Below are 23,600 nucleotides of genomic sequence, written 5' to 3'. Positions count from 1 at the left end.
ATTACTCATATTTTTAAAGATCGTGACTAGGAGAACATTTTCCACATCAAGCTGGTAGAATTACATCAGTGTAATTCTCCTGATTCCACATGGTTAAAAATGAAAGAAGAGTCTGTGTTCATGTGCCTAGATTATCAAATATGATTCCTTTATATCAGAACAATCCTTCACAGCGCTTCCTTTTTATTATTTCAGTGTAATGAAACTTCCTTCTTCTTCGAGGCACAGAGCAAAACTGCATGCAAGCATTTATGGAAATGCTGCGTAGAGCAGCACACATTCTTCAGGTAGGTAAACTACAGCTGTAAAGAATCTATTATTAAACGATGACAGAAGACAGACACATCTTGGCAGGGGTGGTGCAGGGCGGTGCAGTTTAGAGCTTCAGGCTAGCGCTTATCTGCAGTTAAAAGGCAAGTATATTCAGATCTCTTTAACTGACCTGGTTGTATTATAAAAGATAAGAGGCCCTAGCTGGTTTCCTCAAACTGGATTTGATCCAAAAAAAACCAGTGAATGGGAGATAAATAGCCACTGCCTCTGTTCCATAAATGCATTTGCAAGAGTTCACACAATGCTATAGCAATTCTTGCACAGTTCTTACAAGAAGTGGAAGAATATATCTGGATTCAGTTTCACTTGAACAGCCTTTGAATGAGCAGAATATACCTTCTGCATGTGAAAAAGAGCACATTTTGGATCCAAATCTTTTTTTTCTGAAGGAACATCAATGTTTTAAATGAGAATAATGAAAGGAGAACAGTAAATCAGTTTGAGCTATGTTTTTACTAATTTCCTGTCATTTATCCTGTCTAAATAAGTCATCCTCTTCCATCTACAACAGTGTTTCCCAAACTTGGGTCTCTAGCTGCTGTTGGACTCCAAATCCCATCATCCCTAGCTAGCAGGACCAAGTGGTATGGGGTGATGGGAATTATAGTCCTAAAAACAGCTGGAGACCCAAGTTTGGTAAACACTGATCTATAGCAAGATTAGTCAATGTGGTGCCTTCCAGAGATTGGACCACAAGCCCCAGCCAGCATAATTGATGATCTGGGATGATAGAATTTATAGTTCAACAACACAATGATGCCCACTGTCCCAGTCTATAGGCTTTCACAGAGATTATATAGTGCCTTGACAGTTTTGTTATCTGATCATTTGTTAGCAGAATATTAGAGCAAAATTCTTCTGAATCCTGGAATTGCCAAAACTTGACATAGGTTGATCTATTTTACACACAAAAAAAAGTTGAATATTTTTGCACACAAAGTATCTTTTTAAATATCTTTGGCTTGGATCCAATTTGTGCAAGAAAGGGAGCAGTTTCCACCAACTCTCCTTTCATCTGCAGCCCACACCATTCCCAGGAGTTCATCAACCCCCCAGGAACAGATTGTCAGGGTGTGAAGTGGGGGGGGGCGGTGCAGAGGTAAAGGAGGTAGAGTTCCATTCATGGAAGAAAAGCTGTCTGTCTAAACAACCAAGTGGAAAAGGCTCACTGAAGTTCAACCAGCATACTTATACTGGAAGGAAAAACTTAAAAACAATTAAAATGTGATTGTCTCAAACTAGTTTGGGCCTTTTAAATTTTCTCTCATTTCTTTCTAACTTTAGACACACGCACTTTAGACACACACACACACACATTGTGTGTGTGTGTGTGTGTGTGTGTGTGTATGTATCACATGCTCCCTTATCCAGGATGATTAAACTATGCATCTTCAGTACTTGCTGGAAGAAAATTACAGTGCAACTTATTTTGTTGACTTGGTGTGCTCAGAGGATGAGTGACAATTTTTTAAAATTGTATCACTAACTGCCATTCTGGCTCATTTCCTGGTCTTAAGTGGCTACTAGGTTGCTGTGTCCTGCTAACCCCTTTTGGTATTGCTCATAGCATGCAAAGTTGACCCCAAATTTCACTTAGCAGCTTTGTATGCTTTGACTGAGGTTTGCAAGAACTTTTAATGCAAATAAGAGGAGCAGTTTTCCTTAAAATATATTTTTTCTTTCCTTTCATTTTTTTATAGCTCTGATAATCATTAGGGCCATTACATCTTCAACCAGTATATATATATATATATATATATATATATATGTGTGTGTGTGTGTGTGTGTGTGTGTATGTGTGTGTGTGTGTGTCTACATGCGGGTGGCACTGTGATTTAAACCACAGAGCATAGGACTTGCCAATCAGAAGGTTGGCGGTTCGAATCCCTGCGACGGGGTGAGCTCCCGTTGCTCGGTCCCTGCTCCTGCCAACCTAGCAGTTCAAAAGCACGTCAAAGTGCAAGTAGATAAATAGGTACCGCTCTGGTGGGAAGGTAAACGGCGTTTCCGTGTGCTGCTCTGGTTCGCCAGAAGCGGCTTAGTCATGCTGGCCACATGAAGAAGCTGTACACCGTCTCCCTCGGCCAATGAAGCGAGATGAGTGCCGCAACCCCAGAGTCGGTCACGACTGGACCTAACGGTCAGGGGTCCCTTTACCTTTACCTTTACCTTTACATACCAAGCCGACATACTTTTCTTCCTTCATTATAACATCTCCCTTCATTTTGTGTGGCATCTTTCATTCTGAATGACACCTATCTTGAGGTTCCAGCTGCGGTTCAGGGAACCTCAAGACTAGTGTCGAATGGACCTTTTCTGGGTGGCTCCCCAACTGTGGAATGCTCTCCCCAGAGCAGCTCACCTGGCACCATCATTACCTGTCTTAAATGCCAGGCAAAAAAATTCCTTTTTACTCAGGCCTATGGCTATTAAATAATCCATGACCTGTGTCTCTTTTATTATTAGACTGTTTGCCAGTATGCTTTTTATTTTGTGTTTATCATTGAAGTTCTGTAATGTGTTTTTATTGTTGCACACCACCCTGGGATCTTTGTATAAAGGGCAGTATATAAATTGAAATAATAAGAAATAACACTAATAATAAATGCAGGCTCCCCCGACCTCTCTATCCAGCGATCAGGTGTCTCCCTAGACAATGCCCCCTCCCCAAGCTGCCACCCTCAATAGTCCTGTTTCATGTCCCTCCTTGTGATTCCACGTAGCTGGAATACAGTGGTGCCCCGCAAGACGAACGCCTCGCAAGACGGAAATCCCGCTAGACGAAAGGGTTTTCCGTTTTGGAGGCGCTTCGCAAAACGAATTTCCCTATGGGCTTGCTTCGCAAGACGAAAGCCCATAGGGAAATCTCCGGGACAGCGGGGAAGCGCAGCGCGTCTTCCCCACTGTCCTCGGACCTCCTCCCCCCGCCCGGCATCGGAACGAAGCTCCGATGCCGGGCGGGGGGGGGGGGGAAATGCCTCCTCCCCCCCCGCCCGGCATCGGAACAAAGCTCCGATGCCGGGCGGGGGGGGGGGAAATGCCTCCTCCCGCCGCCCGGCATCGGAACGAAGCTCCGATGCCGGGCGGGGGGGGGAAATGCCTCCTCCCGCCGCCCGGCATCGGAACGAAGCTCCGATGCCGGGCGGGGGGGGAAATGCCTCCTCCCGCCGCCCGGCATCGGAACGAAGCTCCGATGCCGGGCGGGGGGGGGGAACGTCTCCTCCCCCCCCGCCCGGCATCGGAACGAAGCTCCGATGCCGGGCGGGGGGGGGGAAACGCCTCCTCCCCCCCGCCCGGCATCGGAACGAAGCTCGGATGCCGGGCGGGGGGGGGAAATGCCTCCTCCCGCCGCCCGGCATCGGAACGAAGCTCCGATGCCGGGCGGGGGGGGGGGACACCTTCTCCCGCCGCCCGGCATCGGATGGCTTTCCTGAAGACTTGGGGTGGGAGGAGGGTTTTCCTTCCCACCGCCAACATTCAGAATGCTGTTCTGAATGTTGGCGGTGGGGAGGAAAAACCCTCCTCCCACGCAAGCCCCGGGAACAGAGGGAAAGCGCTGCGCGCCTTCCCCTCTGTTCCCGTACCTGTCCTGAAGGCTTGCGGTGGGGAGAAAAGCCCTTCTCCGCACCGCCAGCCTGGCAAGCGGTTTCCCTAGGAACGCATTAATTGATTTTCAATGCATTCCTATGGGAAACTGTGCATCGCAAGACGAAAAACTCGCAAGAAGAAAAAACTTGCGGAACGAATTAATTTCGTCTTGCGAGGCACCACTGTATCTCTTTGAACTGTGATGATTCCTCTTGCTTGTCTGGATGGAGAAAGGTGTCTGTGTATACTACTGGTTTTTGTAAGAAACACATCCATTGCTCTGCCCACAATGATGGACAGTGGAACGGTCTCCCTTTGAAGGTTGTGGACTCTCCTTCACTGGAAGTTTATTAAGCAGAGGTTGGATGGCCATCTGTCATGGATGCTTTAGTTGCGATTCCTGCATTGTAAGAGGTTGGACTATTGAACCTTGGGGTCACTTCCAACTCTCCAATTCTGTGATTTGCCTCCAACTCCTCTCACCAGTGATATGCAGCCCCCTAGGGGCAAGGGAATAGGACCTTCAGGCTGAAAAATGTTTCCCACCCTCGCTCACACTCATTAAGTGCCATCTGAAACTAAAGAAGCTCCATTGTGCACCTATACATGTTGTTACTGTGAAGATCTTACTTGTTTCACTAAAACTAGAGAGAGCAGCTCCCAGCTTGCTCCTCTGAACAGCTAGTTTTTAATCTCTGTTATAAAGCCCTACAAGCAAATAGTACCTATAGCATTGAAAAATGGTGTGGCCCCACCTAGTGGGTGAAATATTCTATTATGCATATTACATAATTTCAAGAGATAGAATTTGTGAAACTTCTCAGAACTTTCATGAGACAGATATAGGAAGGGTTTTTCTTAGTTTCATAGAATCAGTAAAGTCTCGGTCTTCGTGCAGATGCTCTTGAGATCAGTGTGGTAGTCAGAATCTGAAGCAATCCAGCACATAAATTACCTGTACTTGAGTCTTGTTGATATCAATGGGACTTACCTAGGGATAACTGTGTGCAGGACTGCAGCATTGTAAAGTTATTAACACTGACGTTTTTAACTTTGACTGAATTGTGCCCCATATTTATAGAAGTCTTACTATACAACTTTTCAGCCGTGGGATCTCAATGCACTGTTTTAGTATTTATGTTCTGTTTAGATACAGCTTACCGTCCAACGGAGCAAAAAGCTTTAAATTCCAGAGGATACACTTTGAAGTAATGTTCATCTTAGAAAGTTACTTGTGCTTGTGCTCTCTTGAAATCATTTATGACTTAGGTTGGTACTGATCAACAGAATGTAAGCATAACTACATCTTCCTGGTCATGCTTCTCTAGCTTTAAAAAGGACGACAATAAAAAAATTGGAGTATTTGTTTAAATAGGAAAAGAACAAATATAGTGGGTTTCCCTCTAGCTGCAGATCTTCAGTCTTATAAAATTGCCTGTAATAGGGTTGTCACTTAGAGAAGCCTGCAGACAGTCTATGTTCTCTTGCATAGCTTTGTACCATATTTAATTAACTTATTTTTAAAACTGATACAGAATGCCAGAAAACGAATCCAATTCTCTATCAAGAAAACTTGGCAAACTTGGGCCTCTTGGCTATAAGCACCGGTATAGGTAAGGAAACTTTGTTAGTATGATGCCAAACCTTCATACTAGGCACTCTTTTTTACATGTTTATGTTTATGATCTTATTATTATTTTAGGTATCCTTCGCTGTGTATTTTTGTTCCTTACTTCTTTCTGGAGTAGCTGTTATATTATAGTCACAGCTTAAAAATGGGCTCCCTGAGCTCATCTACCTCCACCTCTTATTATAATAGATGCCGCGTGTGGTTCTATGAAAATTAGAATATGCTTTGATCGGTTGTGCAGAATCTGTTGGGGAATCTGTGTCCCTGTAGATGTTCCTTGACTACAGCTCTCATCATCACTGACCATGGTCTGGGGTGGTATGCCCTGTTTGGCGTAGGGACGCTGGTGGCGCTGTGGGTTAAACCACAGAGCCTAGGACTTGCCGATCAGAAGGTCGGCCGTTCGAATCCCCATGACGGGGTGAGCTCCCGTTGCTCGGTCCCTGCTCCTGCCAACCTGGCAGTTCAAAAGCACGTCAAAGTGCAAGTTGATAAATAGGTACCACTCCGGCGGGAAGGTAAACGGCATTTCCGTGCGCTGCTCTGGTTCGCCAGAAGCCGCTTAGTCATGCTGGCCACATGAACTGGAAGCTGTGTGCCGGCTCCCACGGCCAATAAAGCGAGATGAGCGCCACAACCCCAGAGTTGGCCATGACTGGACCTAATGATCAGGGGTCCCTTTACCTTTACCTAATATTTGTCTTGCAAGGCTGCAATTTTTTTAATGTAGATTGTTTCATGATTATCTGGTTTATCATTTGCATACCTTTTGTCTTCCCAAGTCCCCCGCATAACTTGTCTATGGCCAATCAAAATCAGCAGGTTTCCCCCCAAAGCATTGGCTCTGCATTAGTGAATGGGTCAAATTGAAACTGCCTAGCAGCTTGCATGTACTGTAAAAAGATAAAGGGACCCCTGACCATTAGGTCCAGTCGTGACCGACTCTGGGGTTGCGGCGCTCATCTCGCTTTATTGGCCGAGGGAGCCGGCGTTTGTCTGCAGACAGCTTCCGGGTCATGTGGCCAGCATGACTATGCCTCTTCTGGCGAACCAGAGCAGTGCACGGAAACGCCGTTTACCTTCCCGCCGGAGCGGTACCTATTTATCTACTTGCACATGACGTGCTTTCGAACTGCTAGGTTGGCAGGAGCAGGGACCGAGCAACGGGAGCTCACCCCGTCGCGGGGATTCGAACCGCCGACCTTCTGATTGGCAAGTCCTAGGCTCTGTGGTTTAACCCTCAGTGCCACCCGCGTCCCATACATACATACATACATGCATGCATGTACAGTAAGCCTTTATAAATAATGAAGTTCACCACTTGTAACCAAGGCTTTAAATGACCTGGGGATTAGCAGTTCATATTTTCTGGCTAACAAGCAAATTGGCATTTAAAAAAATAAGGTATATAAAGCTAAGTGTCTGATAAGCTCCCTGCTTACACAACTGAATGTACACATTGTAAACCCACTAAATGCACACGTGTCAAAGCAAATGTTGGGATGCTTAGGGAGAAATTTTTAAAGTTTTCTTCTTTGGCTGCCTTCTGGCATTTTGTTGGTAAAACAGAACCTGTCCCTGCAGAGCCTATTCATACGAGTCCGTCAGTAATTACTGTTTCTTTACATACAGTATAATTGCTCTTCACTCATTAAACAAATCCACCTGGATGTTTTTCAATCATTCAACTGCAGATGTTTTGGCAACTGGGAATTATTGCTGGGAAAGTGCTGTGTTTTGCACCATTAATGGTTGTTCAAGAACAAAGCTTGGCAAGTCCATGAATTTTGCTTTTGTTGAAGCTGAAATAATGTTATCAGATCTTATTCTGCGACAGGAAAAACAAGAGCACATTAACTGCGAAACGGCTCCTTGTTTTAAAACGTTTTCTTAATGCCATTTGCAGTACGTTTTGCTTGATATTTAAATCTTGACATTTTAGACTAACCTGTTCCCAATTTTTTTTATACTAACACTGGAATTCTCTGGCATGAAAGAGTTTGGATTTGGTGGATCTTTGTGTCTTGCAACATTGTCCTGCCATTGCAGTAATGTTTTCTGTTTTAATATTATAATTATATTTTAATTGAGGAAGCAGTTGGGAATTTCCCCCGCTCCAGTGCTCTATTATACATGATTTTATTGTGTTAGGATTTGTTGTTGTTGTTTTTAGTTTTTTAAAAAAGAACAGTGAGCAGGCTCCCTGTTTTCCATTATTTGTGGATTCAGTGCTATTTTTATGGGGGTACTCAAGCGTACGTAGTACTGGCACATATTCCCACCCAAATGCTAAATGTGGTGTTTGCTGTGCCAACTTCATGGTGAGTACCAGCACCATTTTTTATTTTTTAAAAAAGCGCATTGGATAAGATACCATGCTGTTGCTGGATTTGGCCTAGCTTGTGTATAGCAATAAAGGAGACATTTGGTATCACTTAATTTTTTGAATCAGCTCCTAATATTGCTTGAGAAAACAGTATGTGTCTCTTTGTGTCAGGCTTCATGGAATCCGATCCTCCACCCCACAGTAGGCTGCCAATAATAGATAGACAATAAGCTCTTACCAAGTCTTTTATTCAATATTCACAGAGAGGGGCTTAGAAATGCTGCCTCTAGGAGTAATGGTGTTGCTCCGAGTAAGCGCCACCCCCTTCTCTTCTCAGTTGTCAACAGCACCAGGCCATTCACCTCTTCGCTCTCTGCTCTCCTACTTTCACTGCTCACCGGGTTCTGGGAGAAGGGGGGTCAGGAATGCTTTCTAGTGATAATGTGTCAGCCAGCTGCTCCGGCTCTGCTTCTCCCCCCTCCTCTTCTCCCATTATCTTCCAGCTTTGCCCCTCTTCTGTCTCAGAGCCGTGACCTTCTGCAAACAGCTATTGTTAATCCATACTGTCTTCCTCTTCTCTGGAAGGTTGAGGAGTGGGGGTGGGGGGAGGTGGTCTTCACCATTCCTCCTCAGTCCAGTCCCTGACACTCTGTTTGTATGTCCATGTGGGCAGTACTCAAGGCCAAAATGGTTAGCCATCTCTGGTCTATATGGTGAATAAGCAGTTCTGGTAGCAAATGGAAGATAGTGTGTTTTCCTATTTACTGGAATTCTTGTTACATTTGATACTTACACTTTTCTCTCATGTTCTTTCTCTCCCTGAAGCAGCCACTTATCTGATCAGTTTGGGCAAATGCTGAATGCACATTTTGGTACAGATAAATATTTTATTAAATTAGTTTTAAGGATTCAATGGCAGCATCCTAAATATTTTTTTAAAGATGTAGACTGTGTTATAAGGCAGCCTTCCCCTTCCTGATACCCTCTGATACTTTAGAAGATGACAACTAACTGGGGCTGATGGAAATTGTAGTCCAAAACATATGGAGGGCAACGGATTGGGAACAGCTTCTATAGGACTACACTAAATAGCACCTTTCTTTGCTATATTCTTTTCTTCTCAGCAGATGAAGCATTTTGTGGGGGTTCTAATATAATTTCCTTTGGGGAAAATACCAACTAGCTTTGCTTCAAAACAAAACAATACTCAGTAGCACTGTGCAACCAGCCCTGTAAACATGAGGCTTGAATTAAGATCCCTGAGGTTTCTTAAAAGCCATCCATTGGTTTTCTTGGGCCAGCTGCCACTGTAAGCAGATTCATATATGGTGATGAGCTTACAAAGAAGGAAGGAACACTTTTTAACTTCAGTATATATTTAACGTAATAGTTAATTATACAGCTAATTTAGAAGTGGCACTTTTAGTCTCTGCAACTTGTCATTTCTGAGGGGGAAAGCTTAATCTGCTGCTGTTCTCACGTTTGCACATCTATTTACAAGAATAACTGCTTTGACCTATTTCGGTCATGTTAAGAACATAGTATTCTAGAGACATAGTTGCACAAGAAAGATTTAATGGTGATTTAGTGCTGAGCAAGAGTGGTTCCACTGGTGTGGTGAGAATCTCTGCCAGTTCACAGGAAGCTGGTTCACACAAATGCACCAGATTAAGTAGTGGTTCACCCATATGATCTTTGATTTTTGTAGCAGCCATGGTTTTAGAGGATGTATGATTCCACCCTTGTTCACTTCCAGTGAGCAGATTTCAACAGCAGCTTTTGTTCTTGGGAGGGTGTCAGTGTTTTGTCAAGCTTTGGCCAAGCTCCAGTACCAGCCACAGCTGGGAGTTCAGGATTGCCAAGGTTGGTAATCAAGTAGTGCATTGAGCAAGTGAGACAGGACTTATCAGTCCAATAAACACACAATAGAACATTAAGGGTGTTTTCATTCATAGGTATTACTGAAACCTGGTGAGATAAGACTCAAAAAGAATAGACCAAACAGGAAGGGAGGAGGAATAACATTATATATAAAGGATATGTACACTTGTGTAGAGTTCCATGACTTGGAGCATGGAAGGCAGATTGAGAGTATGTGGATAACAAAATTAGGAAAGGAAAACATCAGTGACCTTACTGTGGGTGTCTGCTATAGACCTCCAAGTCAGATTGAAGGATTGGATGATGCCTTCCTAGAGTAGATTACCAAACATTCAAAACAGAGAGATATGATTCTAAGGGAGGCTTCAACTACCCTGGTATTTGTGCAGCTGGTTCATCCTTCCTAAGTACAGAACCTTACATTTTTCCCCTATTGAAATTTGTGGGGATGATTAGGGAGGCAGGAGAGGATATATTGTTTAATCACATCCTTCCTAACTTGCGCTAGCAAGTTCCATATTCTAACAGAGTTCCAAACACCCCCCTTTTTAAATTACGCAGTGATCAGCTTGTTGCTGACTCACCTGAGTCTTACGAGAAGGCCCTCTACCTGGTTCCCTGTAGTTTCACTTCTCACAGTGAGGAAACTGCCAGAAGGCCCTCGGAGCTGGACCCCAGTGTCTGGGCTGAATGATGGGGGTGGAGACGCTCCTTCAGGTACATCTTTACCCTGCCTTGATACATAAAATATTTTAGTACCCACTCTATTATATTGATCGTAATTCGCTTTTACTGACTTCAATGTGTTTTAAAATTGTTTTAACCCCCACTGAGACCTCATGACGAAGTCTAAATTTGACTATTACTGCTCTTGATCCATGAAACCTAATCTGCCTGGTTTCCCTCTAAGGACTAGAATGCTGTTGGTGCAGGGGTGAAGGCACTGGAGACTGCCTGTGGCAGGTCCTGGTTTGAGTTGCACACCCCAACACCTTACAGGTGAGCAAGGCTCAGTAGCAGAGCACATGCCTTGCAATCTTTGGCATTTCCAGCTACTAGGAGGAGTAGTGAAACTACCTCCTTTAAGCATCTGTTTTATGCACTTTCAAGACTTATTGCTGGGATATGTTTTGTTACTTATCTTGTTGAGGGAAGCAAGAGCGCTTGCTAGAGATTCACTTAGTGCTTAGCTGGCCCAAACAAAGATGGAAGTTAAGGAAGTACAAAATACAGATTCGCTGTACCACTTCAACACACACACATACTGGAAAATGGAAGGGAATTCAGTTATACCTCAAGATTAAACTGGAAAACTTGCAGGGCAGCGGAAGGGAGGGGGTGAAGGAAGTTGTTATATTGTGAGGACAATGGGCCACATTTTTCCTTTTAATTGTTTGAAGTACAGAAAACCTACTTGACTCATTTTGTTTCATTTTCTAGTGGGAGAACAGCTTTGCAAATGAACAAAGACATCTCTATCCAGCTTCCTCGACCTGACCAAACAGTTGAAAGAAGTCGTAGTAAAACTTATCCAAAAAGAGCATCAAAAACACAACAGCTTGGTAAGCGTTGCTGAACACAGTTCCTATTACACTGAGATTTAAACAGAAGGGAATACTTTAGAGTCAGTTACAAAACTACAATTGATTGACTAGTTTCAGACTCCTTCCAAATTTTCCTCTTATTTTTGGTGCTGTTTGCGGTAAACAGCACCTTCAGGGGCAAATAACAGACAGACTGGGGACAATTTTCAGCAGAAAGCTTTTGATTAGATTAGATTTGCTGTATTTCTATGCCGCTTTTTATTCAATTCTCTCTCAAAGCGGCTTACGAACGAAAAAAGCAACAACGTAATAGAAGAAATCATATAAAATAATTTGTTAAAATAATTAACAAACCATCAGTAGAACAATTGCAATCTATAAAGCACTATTAATGAAACAGCAGCTGAAAATAAGCTTAACATAAGAATTACAGCAACAATCATATTATATATTATTATTTATTATACGATTAACAAAACAATATTTTTTCACATCATTTTTATTTAATCTCCAAAAATATTCAAAAAAAATTATCGCCATATACAAAGTCCCCCCCCCCCAATAGGTCCCTGATCTGAATCTGGCCGCTGCAGCTCCTTTTTCTCTAAATCAGAAGCAGCTAGGTTAAGCACATTCTTTAAACATGTGACCAACATTCATATGGAGTTTGGCTCTTAAGTTAACTGAAGAAAGAGATTCTAGCTTCGCAGTTGATGGGAGGAGAATTCAGCTGGTACTGAGTGCTTTTGAAAACCCCATTGAAAATAAAGCATCTAGTTTAAATGCTAATAACTTCCACACATGTTTATTTAAATAGTTATGTAAAGAGTAGAGAAATACCACAGTGAATTTTAAAAATAATGGGCGGGGAAACCTGGATATGAAATCTTGACAAGTTCTGCTCATGGGATTTCTCAAAAAACACCTTATTAAAGCAAGGAGTTCAGAAGAGCTGGGCAGCTGCATGGTCCAGGAATATTCCACATTATTTATGGTCTCTTTGATGTCTAGCAGAAGTTAGTGCTTCCAGCAGTAACATTATTCCACCCTCTAGGTTTGGATGTAACCTAGGGAGAGACTGTAGTTCTGCTTCTCTGAAATTAGAAGCGATTTGCGGTGTGTATTTGTATCAGGAAGACACTCCTTTCCTTACAGATTATCACACATTTTCTGGTTTAAACAAGAGATCAGCTTCCTCTGGAAACAGCTTGTTATATAGGGCAGCGTAACATTGACGTTATTGAGCTATCAGCTATGCTGTTTCTTGCTTCGCTTCTGCTTACAGTTCAAGCAGCATTTCACTTCCTGTCTTTTTCCGTGGGTATTTTCGCAAGCACAACTTTAACTAAGTGAATAATGAATAGAATAAATATAATATTTCACTGATAATTTGAATTATTAAAGAAAGCTACCTGCTTTTGATCCACTCTGCAGATCATGTGTGTCAGGGACAAGGTAAAGTTTCAATATATTCAATGAGAAATACTACAAGTCATATTATTAAAGAAGCAATGTAACTGCTTTCTAATGGACTATACACACATTTGTAATCTTTTCCTTTAGCGGTGGTAGACTGACCAGGTATAAAAGAAGTCAAGGCTTCTGCACCTTTAATACCTGTATAAAAGAGACCTTTGCAAAAGGTGTAGTTTGTCCTCTAAGGGATTCCTCATTTTTTAATTGTTGAAAGTAAATAGTGCCCTCTTAAATCTTTTCCTGCTGCTTATTACTGATAGTATACAAATGATTAAAGTCCAACACTTAAAGAATGTACATGGGATTATATAACAATGGCTAAACTAACCTGTTACATTAGATTTAGAGAATATAATCACAGTTCTTTTTGTTTAAATGGACCAAATTTATCAATTATTCTAGTTTTATGGATTACCTCCAAGTGCTAAATATGGATTTTCAATGTTCTGATGAGAAAATTACTGGAATATTGTGTTTGTAAAGGCGTACCATTGCAGCACTCATGAAAAAGCCTGATATGGTTGACTGACCTGACGGTCGCATGCCAAAATGATGGTGCGAAAAAGCAACCAGATGAAATCCACATGTGTGAACATACCCCTCACAAATGGAGGTGGATGTGTTACACTCCAGTCAAGGAGATGTGAACAAATGAATTTCCCAACAGAACTTTTCGTTCCGTTTAACAGAGGCGTAAAAGAGGACTCAACTCTCCCATAAGTCCAAGCTTCCCTCTCTTCCCCCAGAATTCTGCTCGGTTTTTTACATAAAGGAGCAGTAGCATGTTGACTAACAAGCACAAGAACCCAATATATTAAAGTCCACAACTGTTTGGTTGCCTGTGAATCAAGCCTCTTATTTCTAAGGCTCCTGGTTGAGTTGTATGCAGCCTTCTCTAGATGGGGGTCATGCTCCCTAAGATCAGGTTCATAGTTTGAGAGCCCTCCTGGAGCCACTGCTGTCACATGAGGCATTGTGACCTTGCTGTCCAACACTGCCTTCTGCCAGCTTCAGCAGGTAAACCAACTGTGGCCCTGTTTGGACAGGGATAACTTGGCTGCAGAACTCCATCCTCTGGTAGCATCAGGACTGCATTATTGCAATCTTCTTTACTGCGGCTATTGCCACGGTTAGATTGCTGCGGGTTGTTTTTCATTGTACTGCTATAATGATAATTGGCATAGAAATTTCAATATATACATCTGGATAGGGAATCATGTATTCAGATACACACTGCATGTGCAGTCTACCTCTCCTGTTCAACAGCTGGGGCTCTGTGCATGAAACACTTTCAAAAATGTTACTAATCTGTTGCTACGCCATTTGGGGGAGAAGCAGGGGTCTGGCTTCAGGCTATGCCGCAACCAGCCCCCTGCCAGCTAGCTGATTGGTGGTGCTTTAATTATTTTTAAGGGCTTCACGTGCACAGTGTTGGATTATGTGATTTGCATAAAAAATTGTATGAGCATATGTTAAACTAGTTATAAGATTACATCTTTTAGATTTTCAGATATTGTCGTGTAATGCCCCTGATATCTTTTATATTTGTGTGTTTAGTATATACTTATTTTATTAGGCCATATGACAGTAGGCTTTTATAAGAGAGTGTTTTATCTGGTGTATAATGAAATGCTCAAACATTCATCTAACAACTCGATCCAATAAGCTTATTTGAAGATTTGGACATCCTAAATATAGGTTACATGTTTTATAGTGGGGTATTATCCCTTGTTAACATCCCACAGAACTAGCATGATTTCCAATATGTTTTGCATTAAAGTTGGGAAAGTCTATGTTAGTGTCAATAAATTGTCGTTCTTTGACCACAGTGGTTAATGTTTACAGGCAACCAAAGCTTACTCATTGCTCAGTAATGTTTCTACTATGATCAAGAATTGGAACTTCAGCACTACTTCAGAATTCCACCAAGATGGAACAGTCTAGCACTATAAAAATAAAATGAAGAAGGAATTAAAAACTAGAGTATAAAAACTCTGATCCATGCATTTGTTAGTTTGTGTTTAGCGTTATGCCTGACAAAATAATCACCATTTGGCACTTCTGTCTTCTGGTACCAGGCTTTTTAATTATAAAAATAATGCACTGTCTGTCCGACTGGAAAAGCTTTGCTTTTGTATAAAACAGACATTCAGTTTATTATGATTGCTGCTTAGATTGAGTGGACCTCTTTCTGATCCAATATACGACAGATTCTGCAAATTGTGTTTTTACAGAGATATTTGCAAACTGATAATGCATTCATTTTGTTAAAAACTCCCATCAGAACATTGTCATTGGTATTTTCAATATAGTATTGGCAAACTGTCGAACTCTGGTAAAGGCACAATATGCCTCCAGCACATTTTCTTCAGCCACAGTCCAAGTGTGGTGAAATGTGCCTTATGGATGGAATCTAATTGGTGTTTCATACACTGCTGCTTCAACAAAGGTAAAACAAAATTTAAAAATTCCTTCCAGTAGCACCATAGATACCAACTAAGTTTGTTATTGGTATGAGCTTTCGTGTGCATGCACACTTCTTCAGATAGTCACTAAAAGTTAGAATTTTCCATAATATCTACTTTCCCCTCATAGTTCTCAGTCCGCTTTCCCACCGTCCCCGCAGACACAGTCGTCTCAAAAACTAAAGATGTACTCCAACAAAAGTCTAGGTGCATAGTGTGCTGCAAAGTCCAAGAGAACCACTAAAATCATTTAGTAAAAATACATTTTTTTTTCTATCTTTCAGGATCACATTGTACAAATCACACTTTAACTGGAGAAAATGAAGGAACTACAAAAATTATTGCACCCTCACCAATAAAAAGGTAGTGATATTATAATTATTATTACTTTATTTTGCCATAAAGTGAATCAGAAAGTCTGAAGCAAGGTATTTGAAATTCCAATAAGTTTGTAAAGGCAGAAAGAACCAGAGGTTGGTTCTAGGCTATTAGCCTTCTTGGATTTGGAAAATCTATGTCCCAGACCCACATTAGCGAAGGACTTATTCAGTGCTCATTAGCAAATAATTAGTCTGTAGTCTACTTCTGTAAACTGCATGTTTGCATTTTGATGCAAGAATGAATGAAAGTTTATTTTAAAAAGCTTGCATTTTAATGGTGCATTATAATTAAGTAGCCATGCCTCACTTTATAAACACAACCGCGGAATTTCACATAAAACAACTAAGAGTCTTGTGACACTTTAACACATTTTATCACAGTATAAGCTTTTGTGGCATATATAGACATGGATCGAAAGCAAGGGGTTAAATAGCAGCTGAACACCAAAATGCATTAGAACTTGTGCATGCAAATGACTCTTTACAGCAGTAGTATTTGGTGATATCACCAATTGCTGCTGTTGTGAAGGGTCATTTTCCTTATATGGAAGCTCTAATTCAGGCACAGGAAACCTGCAGACATGATTAGTCCAACAGGGGCCCTAATTTGGCCTGTGAGGCCAAGCCACACCCTGACGTTATCCGTCTGTCAGGTTACAAAACAGCAGCTGCTGTGAGGAATGATGGGAAGCCAGAGGTCATTCTGTCTGGGCCTTCTTACATCTGGACAGGAAGCTTAGACTCTGCTCCCCACCTCTAAGCATACAATAATAATTGTAGTAAATTGAAATAACTAACAATTTATTGCTACTGAATGATACCTAAAAAATCTGCTACCTGAGACAGCTTTCTCCATCTGCCTAATGGTAGGGCCAGATGATTCCCTAGGTCACCAGACCAAGTACTGAATCAACTAATGGGGCCTGTAATGCTCCTAAGTGGCGACTCAGGGATTCAGACTGCAGCTTCTTCAGTAGTCCTGCCTTGGTGGGTGAAAAAAGCAAAAAAAGTATTGGAGCTTTGCTGTTGAGACTCTGACTTCAGGAGCCCTTGTCTATCATTTTCAGCTAATTTGGTTAAGAGAGTCTAACCTGGTTCCAGGTCTGATAATCACTCTCACAGAACACATTAGAAATCCTTCCCAAGTTAAATTTGTAAGCCTAATGATCAAAGCTTAATCTTTTGTTCATTGCCGAAAAGAGAACCAATTATTTATCTGTATACAGTGGTACCTCAGGTTAAGTACTTAATTCGTTCCGAAGGTCCGTTCTTAACCTGAAACTGTTCTTAACCTGAAGCACCACTTTAGCCAATGGGGCCTCCTGCTGCCACCGCGCCGCCGGAGCCGGATTTCTGTTCTTATCCTGAAGCAAAGTTCTTAACCTGAAGCACTATTTCTGGGTTAGTGGAGTGTGTAACCTGAAGCGTTTGTAACCCGAGGTACCACTGTACACTATAAATTAAGGAGCAGAGATCACACATGAAATTCACATCCCAAGCCTTCTCTGAAAAATCTGAACCAGTTCATCCCCTTCTTAAATGTTCAGCAGGAGATAATCCTCGTATCTAGAGAGCTGCTGCGATTTAGCATTACTGCTGTGAAATGTGTGTCTGCTACAAATGACAAATAGCTTAGAAATCTAATGCAAACAATTCAACATCTTGGATTATTTCACTCTGCTTTAAAGCCATATTGGACGTGTACACATACACACATACAGATACACAGTTTCCTTAGACATAACAGCATTATGCATATCAAAAGAATCTTCATAAAAACAGACAGGCTTTTTACCAAATTCAGTTTAGTAGCAGCAGGACACAGTGGGAATTATAATTTGCCTTTCTTTTATTTTAAAATAATATATAGAGCAACTGTATGAACAAGGTGGACATCATAGCTTGCAGCAGCCAAAATATCTAGGCAGGCTCAAAATCCTGATTAAAAATGAAAGTGTTTACTGGCCCCCATATGGATCTCTCAGGGAAGGAAGTCCCTGAGCGAGGGAGACTGCCACACAAAAGACTCTGTGAAACTTCTCAGTTTGGGGGCAGGATTATACAGAGGAAGTTGGTCCTTTAGATAACCAAATTTGAAACCTATATATAAAGAAATTTTCCTGTAGCACCTTAGAGACCAACTAAGTTTGTTCTGGGTATAAGCTTTCGTGTGCATGCCCACTTTTTAGCAAAACCTGTAGAAAGAAATTTTAGAAAGTTTTAACACACCTTTGTATTCCTTCATTTCTATGATTTGATCCTCTTAAGGGATTTATTTTTCTATACTTTATTAGTTTCAAAAAATTAAGAAATGAAAGCAGCCCAGAAACCCAAAGAAGCAAAACCAGTGCACCATGGGAAGAAAACTGCCCACAGAGGTAAGCAGTACAGTAGTATGATGCCTCGGAAAGAGGATATGATCTATGCTAAGCAAAGTATATACATTTTAAAAACCTGTGAGTGTACCGCTTTTGACATCCGAACACATCCAGGCTGTGCTGAAAATAGGACAAAAACAAGAGCGTTGGGTAAGCAGGAGAAGCTTCTGCTGCCAATGGTAGAGGTGACCTGTCCTTCCATCCGAAATGTGTATGGGTATGAAACCAGTTCCTAGTACTAGGCATTGCCTGCTAAGTACTGATAAATGAGAGGTTGGAGTGTGCTTGCCCACATTCAACTTAATCTCCACCTTAAGGACAGCTGCCAGCAGCTCTTCTTCCTTTTCCTTTGACACTGCTATCCCTGTAGATGGAGAGTTGAGACCAAAAAGCACCAGGGATTGTCATGAGAAGAGGTGGGGGGGGGGGGGAGAAAGAAGGGGGCGGGGTTGGCATAGGAAAATTGATTCCCATGTGTCTATGTGGAGTTCCCAGGGATAGGTGTATGTTTGTTGGTGGGGAAGAATAAAGAAGATTTGGTTGGTGGGGAAGGATAAAGGTGGATTTGATATCCCACTTTATCACTATGCTAAGGAGTCTCAAAGCGGCTAACAATCTCCTTTTCCCTTCCTCCCCCACAACAAACACTCTGTGAGGTGAGTGGGGCTGAGAGACTTCAGAGATGTGTGACTAGCCCAAGGTCACCCAGCAGCTGCATGTGGAGAAGCAGGGAAACGAACCCGGTTCACCAGATTACGAGTCCACCGCTCTTGACCACTACACCACACTGGTGTAGTGTTTCCTTATCTCTGTTCCATTCCCTCCACCACCTCTGGGTACCTGTATGGAGAGGGCAGAGAAGGAGGCTTCTTTGCTAATGCTTTGTGGGTGCAGGTGTGGATGTAAAAATGTTTTAGGTGTACCCATGTGCGCTTCCATATTACATAAGGGTTGAACACAAATATGTGTAGGAACATGCTGTTCACAGTGAGTGATAGTGACGGTGTAGACCCATCCCTTTGCTCCTTCTCACCATGTTTAGCTCTTTTTAAAATAGGAGTGCCTCGGATATTTTCCTGGCGAAAATATGTGACACGATTCATTTCATATACGGGGTACATATTGATGTAAACAAGTATTTAAGTCTGTAGAAAGATATACAGATTGTATTACGCAAAGACATTTCAGTTGCTCAAAATAGAAAGCCCAGTAAATGTACGTTTTTGCATTATTGACTGAGAGAGGCAAAACTTCAGCACACATACTTGAAGCCATTAGGCTGACGCCAGAAAAAAATAACTCTAGGTGATCCAAGTGTTATGTCATGTCCCCACTTGCATATTTTTCATGTAAATGAACTGTGAATACTTGGTGATTCATTAATATCATTAGGAATTATGGGGCATTAGGAATTTCTTAATGAATATTAATGAACGATATCTGTGGAGAAGATGATATATGCAGATAATAAGGTTGTAATTCTGTTCCTAATAGGGTTCTTTATATCTTTTGACTTCAGTGGGCAGTGCAGGTCTTATTTTCACTAATATTATAAGGAAATGGTATAGTTGAAGACTTTTTTTTGTATGCAAAAAATCCTCCTATGAATGAATAATGCCACCCCCCCCCGTTCTGCTTTATGACTACTTCAATCAATTGCATCAGTGGAAATACGTTTACTGTCTTGTAAACATCCATATCTATACCATTGTTCTTTACTTGCAGAGTTCAGAATAATATATTTAATTTATTCCGAAAAGGCCATAATATATTTTATCTTAGCTTGCCAAATCATACCTATGTACCTGTTAAAATGACATATGCATCAACATAGAAAATGCCAACATTTTCCATCACTAACAAAGTAATAATATAAATAAATGAGAGTCTGTCCTTGCAATACTTGCTGTGAAAATCAAGGGGGTTCATCTGTTGCCTTTCACTCTTCTTTGACTCTAGTGGGCTTTATAATTCTCCCAGTGACCGCAACAGATCTCCAAAATTCCCTAATTCACGAAGAAGACATCCTTCAGGAGGGAGTGAAAATGAGCCTGGAGTGCCACTTAGACGAAGGTGAGAGTTTGGGTCTTCAATAAAATGTTCCAGTGCACCCTCTCTCCCTAGCAGGAGGTGCTGATGTTCAGGGTTCTTGCCAACCAGAAGGGCATTCTACCCCATTTATCTTTTCCAATGAGCAGTGAACATTCCACAGCTACTGAGCATGCTCAATAGCCACTGAGCTATTTTTGGTTTCCCCATCCCAGTATTTTGTTGTACTTCTGTAAAGCTCAGGCTTCTCCCAAGCCTGTTGATACAGCTCCTTGTGCATCAGCAAAGGGATACTGGAACTGGGACAACATAACATTTATCATAGTAGGACTGATGCAACAGTGAGAATTTGTCTATTACTCCGTAGCAAAATGTTCCCATTGTTTTCTGTTGTAATTTAATAATATAAGACAAGTTTAATTGTTTTCTGAACATTGTCCCGCCTTCCTCCTTTCTAGATCACGGTCCCGTTGCAATACCAGCAGTGGTAGTGAATCAGAAAACTCAAACAGAGAACATCGGAAGAAGAGACATAGGTGAATAAGAAATGGTGCCAGCATTCGAAACAAATTGTATAACTTAGTGGTTTTCAACCATTTTGTTTCCACAGCTCCCTTGACCAACTACATTCTTTCTGCAGCACCCCTGTGGGGCTCAGGAGCCCATTTATGTCACCCCTTGCCTGCAGAGCTGGCAGCCTCTCACCCTTTTTCAAACACCCTCCCCTGTGGAGTGTTCCCTCAGTCTCCTCTCCCCTCTTCTTGGGAGTTTTCTAGCCAACCACTGCTGCTGCCCCTGGTCTCTGGGCTGCCCCCCACTGCCCCACAGGGGCCTGGGAAGCAACCCCTGGCCAGCCCCAGAGGCACCATTCACCTGTGGAGCTGGTAGCCAGGGCTGCTGCAACAAACAGATGTGCAAACCTTTGGGAGGCAGAGATGTGAGAGGGCATCAGAGGAGGGAGGGAAGGAAAGAAAGAAAGAAAGAGGGACAGAGGCCAGTGTTGCCCATGGCACCCCTGACCACCATTCAAGGCACTCCATATTGGCATGGCACACTGGTTGAAAACCACTGGTTTAGGGCACACTTTGTTTAAATATAAATCTATATGGATCGTTTTTGCCTTGCTAATCAATTTGTAGAAGCAGGTTTTTCCCCCTTGTCAGTGTTAGTGAAAACTGGATTTCTTACTCCTGCCCTTTCAGTACTTTAATATTTCACAAATAAACATGGCATATTGGGGTGTCACAGTTTCTAGGTCCTAAACCCCTCAGAGCATTGAACAGCACCGGCTTCACGTCCTTTCCTGTCTTCCTGGTAGACCAGAGGCGGCTTGCTCAGCATAGGGGAACAGTGGCTAACCCAGCCTACCATTCTCCTTTGTCCTCACTCAAGAGGGAGTCTTGGACTTTATTCCTTTTCCATGGTGGCTTCCTTTAGGTTCATAAGCCATCAGGAGGAGTCTGAAAGCTTTCAGCCTCTCATCAGCACCACCCAGGCCTGTGCAGAGCTTGTCTGACGCCCGGGTCAGGAGTCTTGTTAGAATTCAGTTCTTGGCATGTGTCATGAACTGGCCGGATGTAGAGGACTGGTGGGAGACACTAGCTGGGGAACCCCCAAGGGGATTGGTGGTGGGATGACGATAAGTGATCAGAAGGAGAAGAGAGGGCAGACTGGGAGGAGAAGGTGTCAGAAGCTGGAGAGGCAACAGGGTTTAATGAGCAGGAAGAGGCGGGGGCAGAGAGCAGTTCAGACTCCGAGGCTGAAGCGGAGTCTGGAGACGAGGGTAGCCAAGAGACAGAGTGGAGGAAGGCTACTGAAGAAGCCAGGGAGTTTCCCCCCTCCTGCTGCGACCACCTCTCCTCCCCCATGGACTCCTGGAACACAAAGAGGAATGAAGAGGGAGGAGCAACGAGAGACAAGACGAAGGAGCCTAAGACTGCTGGAGAAGGAACCAGGGGAGGAGCCTTAGAGAGCAGTGGGAAGGTGGAACCTTCAGTCCTTGCAACTGCTTCATTGGGGCAAGATCTACTGGGAAGAGTTGCTGTGATCATTAGACCTGCCCCGTTTTAGTTTCTTTGAATAAATAGTTAACTTCATGGACATTGGGTGCTTTATTGTTTTATTGCTGACCTATGCCTGACTCCAGCTCCTGACAGCATGACAGCGTAAGCCCGGCAGGCCCCTGATGAGGCCCTCCAGCCAGCTGAGTCCTCTGAGGCCTAGGGCAAGTGTACCCAGCTGCACCCCACCCCGTGCACGGGCGTGACACTACCTGTACCCAGATCCAGCCCATCCATTACGGGCTGAGCTGCTTATGAGCAAGGTGCCAGTCTAGCAACCTTGTCATCCCACGAGGCAAGAGCATAGGGCTTTTCACAAAAGCTGCTTTATGAAAAATATGCTTTTAGTTGTACAGAAAATTGCGACAGGCAATATTTAATGAGCCCACTAGTAGAAGTCCATGCAATGACTTCCATTAGCACGAGGCTTCCCCAGTCTCATTTGTGCCTCCATTGCCCCCCAAATTTCATCTGGGGGTCAGCAGAACCCTCAGAACAGGAAGAGAGAAGGGATTGTTAGTCTGGCAAGCTGAAATGCTTGCATTAACTTTAACTTCGGTGATAACGGCAAGTTAAACAGCATGAATACGATTGTGTGTACACATGTATGCATATATGACAGAGGAATCAAATCAATGTCTTGTCTGTTACCTTATTTCTGGGGCACTGGGAACTACCAGTCAGAGTAGAGAATAGCATACTAGATAAATAGTCTGACCAACTCTAAGGCAGATATTTTTTTTATGTTGTTATGCATATAATATCTCCCACTGAAATCAATGGACTGGATTATGTCTCATAATGTTCTTTCTCTCACCTGCATGCATGAAAAAGCTTTTCACAAAGCTGAAGCTGAATGTACTTTCTCAGAAAGTGGTGAAAAAATCACTAAAACGCTGATCCATCAGATATTCACTCTCAGCATTCACTCTTTCCTCAGGGTACGGCAGGAGAATGACATGGTTGATTCAGGTCCCCAGTGGGAAGCAGTGCAGAGGCGACAAAAAGAGAAAAACCAATCTGATCCCAACCACCGGCGATCCAGACACAGATCTCGATCGTATGTTAATCCCGCTTGTTATTGTATTGTTATAATACATCTAAAACAATGACTTCTAACAAGGTTTTTACAGCTCTCTACTTTTGCATACATGAAAGCTACATATTTTATTATCTATCCTCCAAGCAAGAGAAATGTATACATACAGATAAGTACGTGTTCATTCATGCAGTTCCTACCTAACTACAAATGGCAGTTTCAAAATCTAGCATACAGTCTGCAGAGCGGAGGAAGAGAGATCTATAGTGGAAATGAATTTAAATACTGTCAGCTGCATAATACAATCAATTCAGATCAAATGTGTTAGACCTATTAACTCTTATTGCAGGCACAATTCTGGCCAAAATGAAATGAGTCACAAAACAGAGGCTAAAATCAGTCAGTGGTCCACTTTTTATTTTCCTAGGGAAGCAACCAGACTTCAGTTGCT

The 23,600-nt window shown here is 42.5% G+C and overlaps 1 protein-coding gene across 4 annotated transcripts in view; it reads left to right on the top strand.

The window, feature by feature from the left end:
- Window positions 1–23,600, top strand: part of EPB41L4A (erythrocyte membrane protein band 4.1 like 4A) — a gene marked incomplete at its 3' end in the record, with an annotated part of 95,833 nt that overhangs the window by 60,568 nt on the left and 11,665 nt on the right. For all 4 annotated transcript variants that reach the window (XR_013977164.1, XM_080972668.1, XM_080972669.1 and 1 more), the window contains exons 11-18: window positions 196–287; window positions 5,457–5,534; window positions 11,199–11,320; window positions 15,528–15,606; window positions 17,918–18,001; window positions 19,961–20,074; window positions 20,509–20,586; window positions 23,051–23,170. Coding sequence is in view for 3 of the 4 variants with exons in the window: in XM_080972668.1 (XP_080828794.1) it covers window positions 196–287; window positions 5,457–5,534; window positions 11,199–11,320; window positions 15,528–15,606; window positions 17,918–18,001; window positions 19,961–20,074; window positions 20,509–20,586; window positions 23,051–23,170 (767 nt within the window). The remainder of the gene's footprint in view (window positions 1–195; window positions 288–5,456; window positions 5,535–11,198; window positions 11,321–15,527; window positions 15,607–17,917; window positions 18,002–19,960; window positions 20,075–20,508; window positions 20,587–23,050; window positions 23,171–23,600) is intronic.

Source organism: Podarcis pityusensis (genome assembly GCF_964106645.2).
Source record: "Podarcis pityusensis genome assembly, chromosome: 11".
Taxonomy (NCBI): domain Eukaryota; kingdom Metazoa; phylum Chordata; class Lepidosauria; order Squamata; family Lacertidae; genus Podarcis; species Podarcis pityusensis.
The sequence above is the reverse complement of the archived record's forward strand: the minus strand, read 5'-3'. Positions and strand labels throughout refer to the sequence as shown.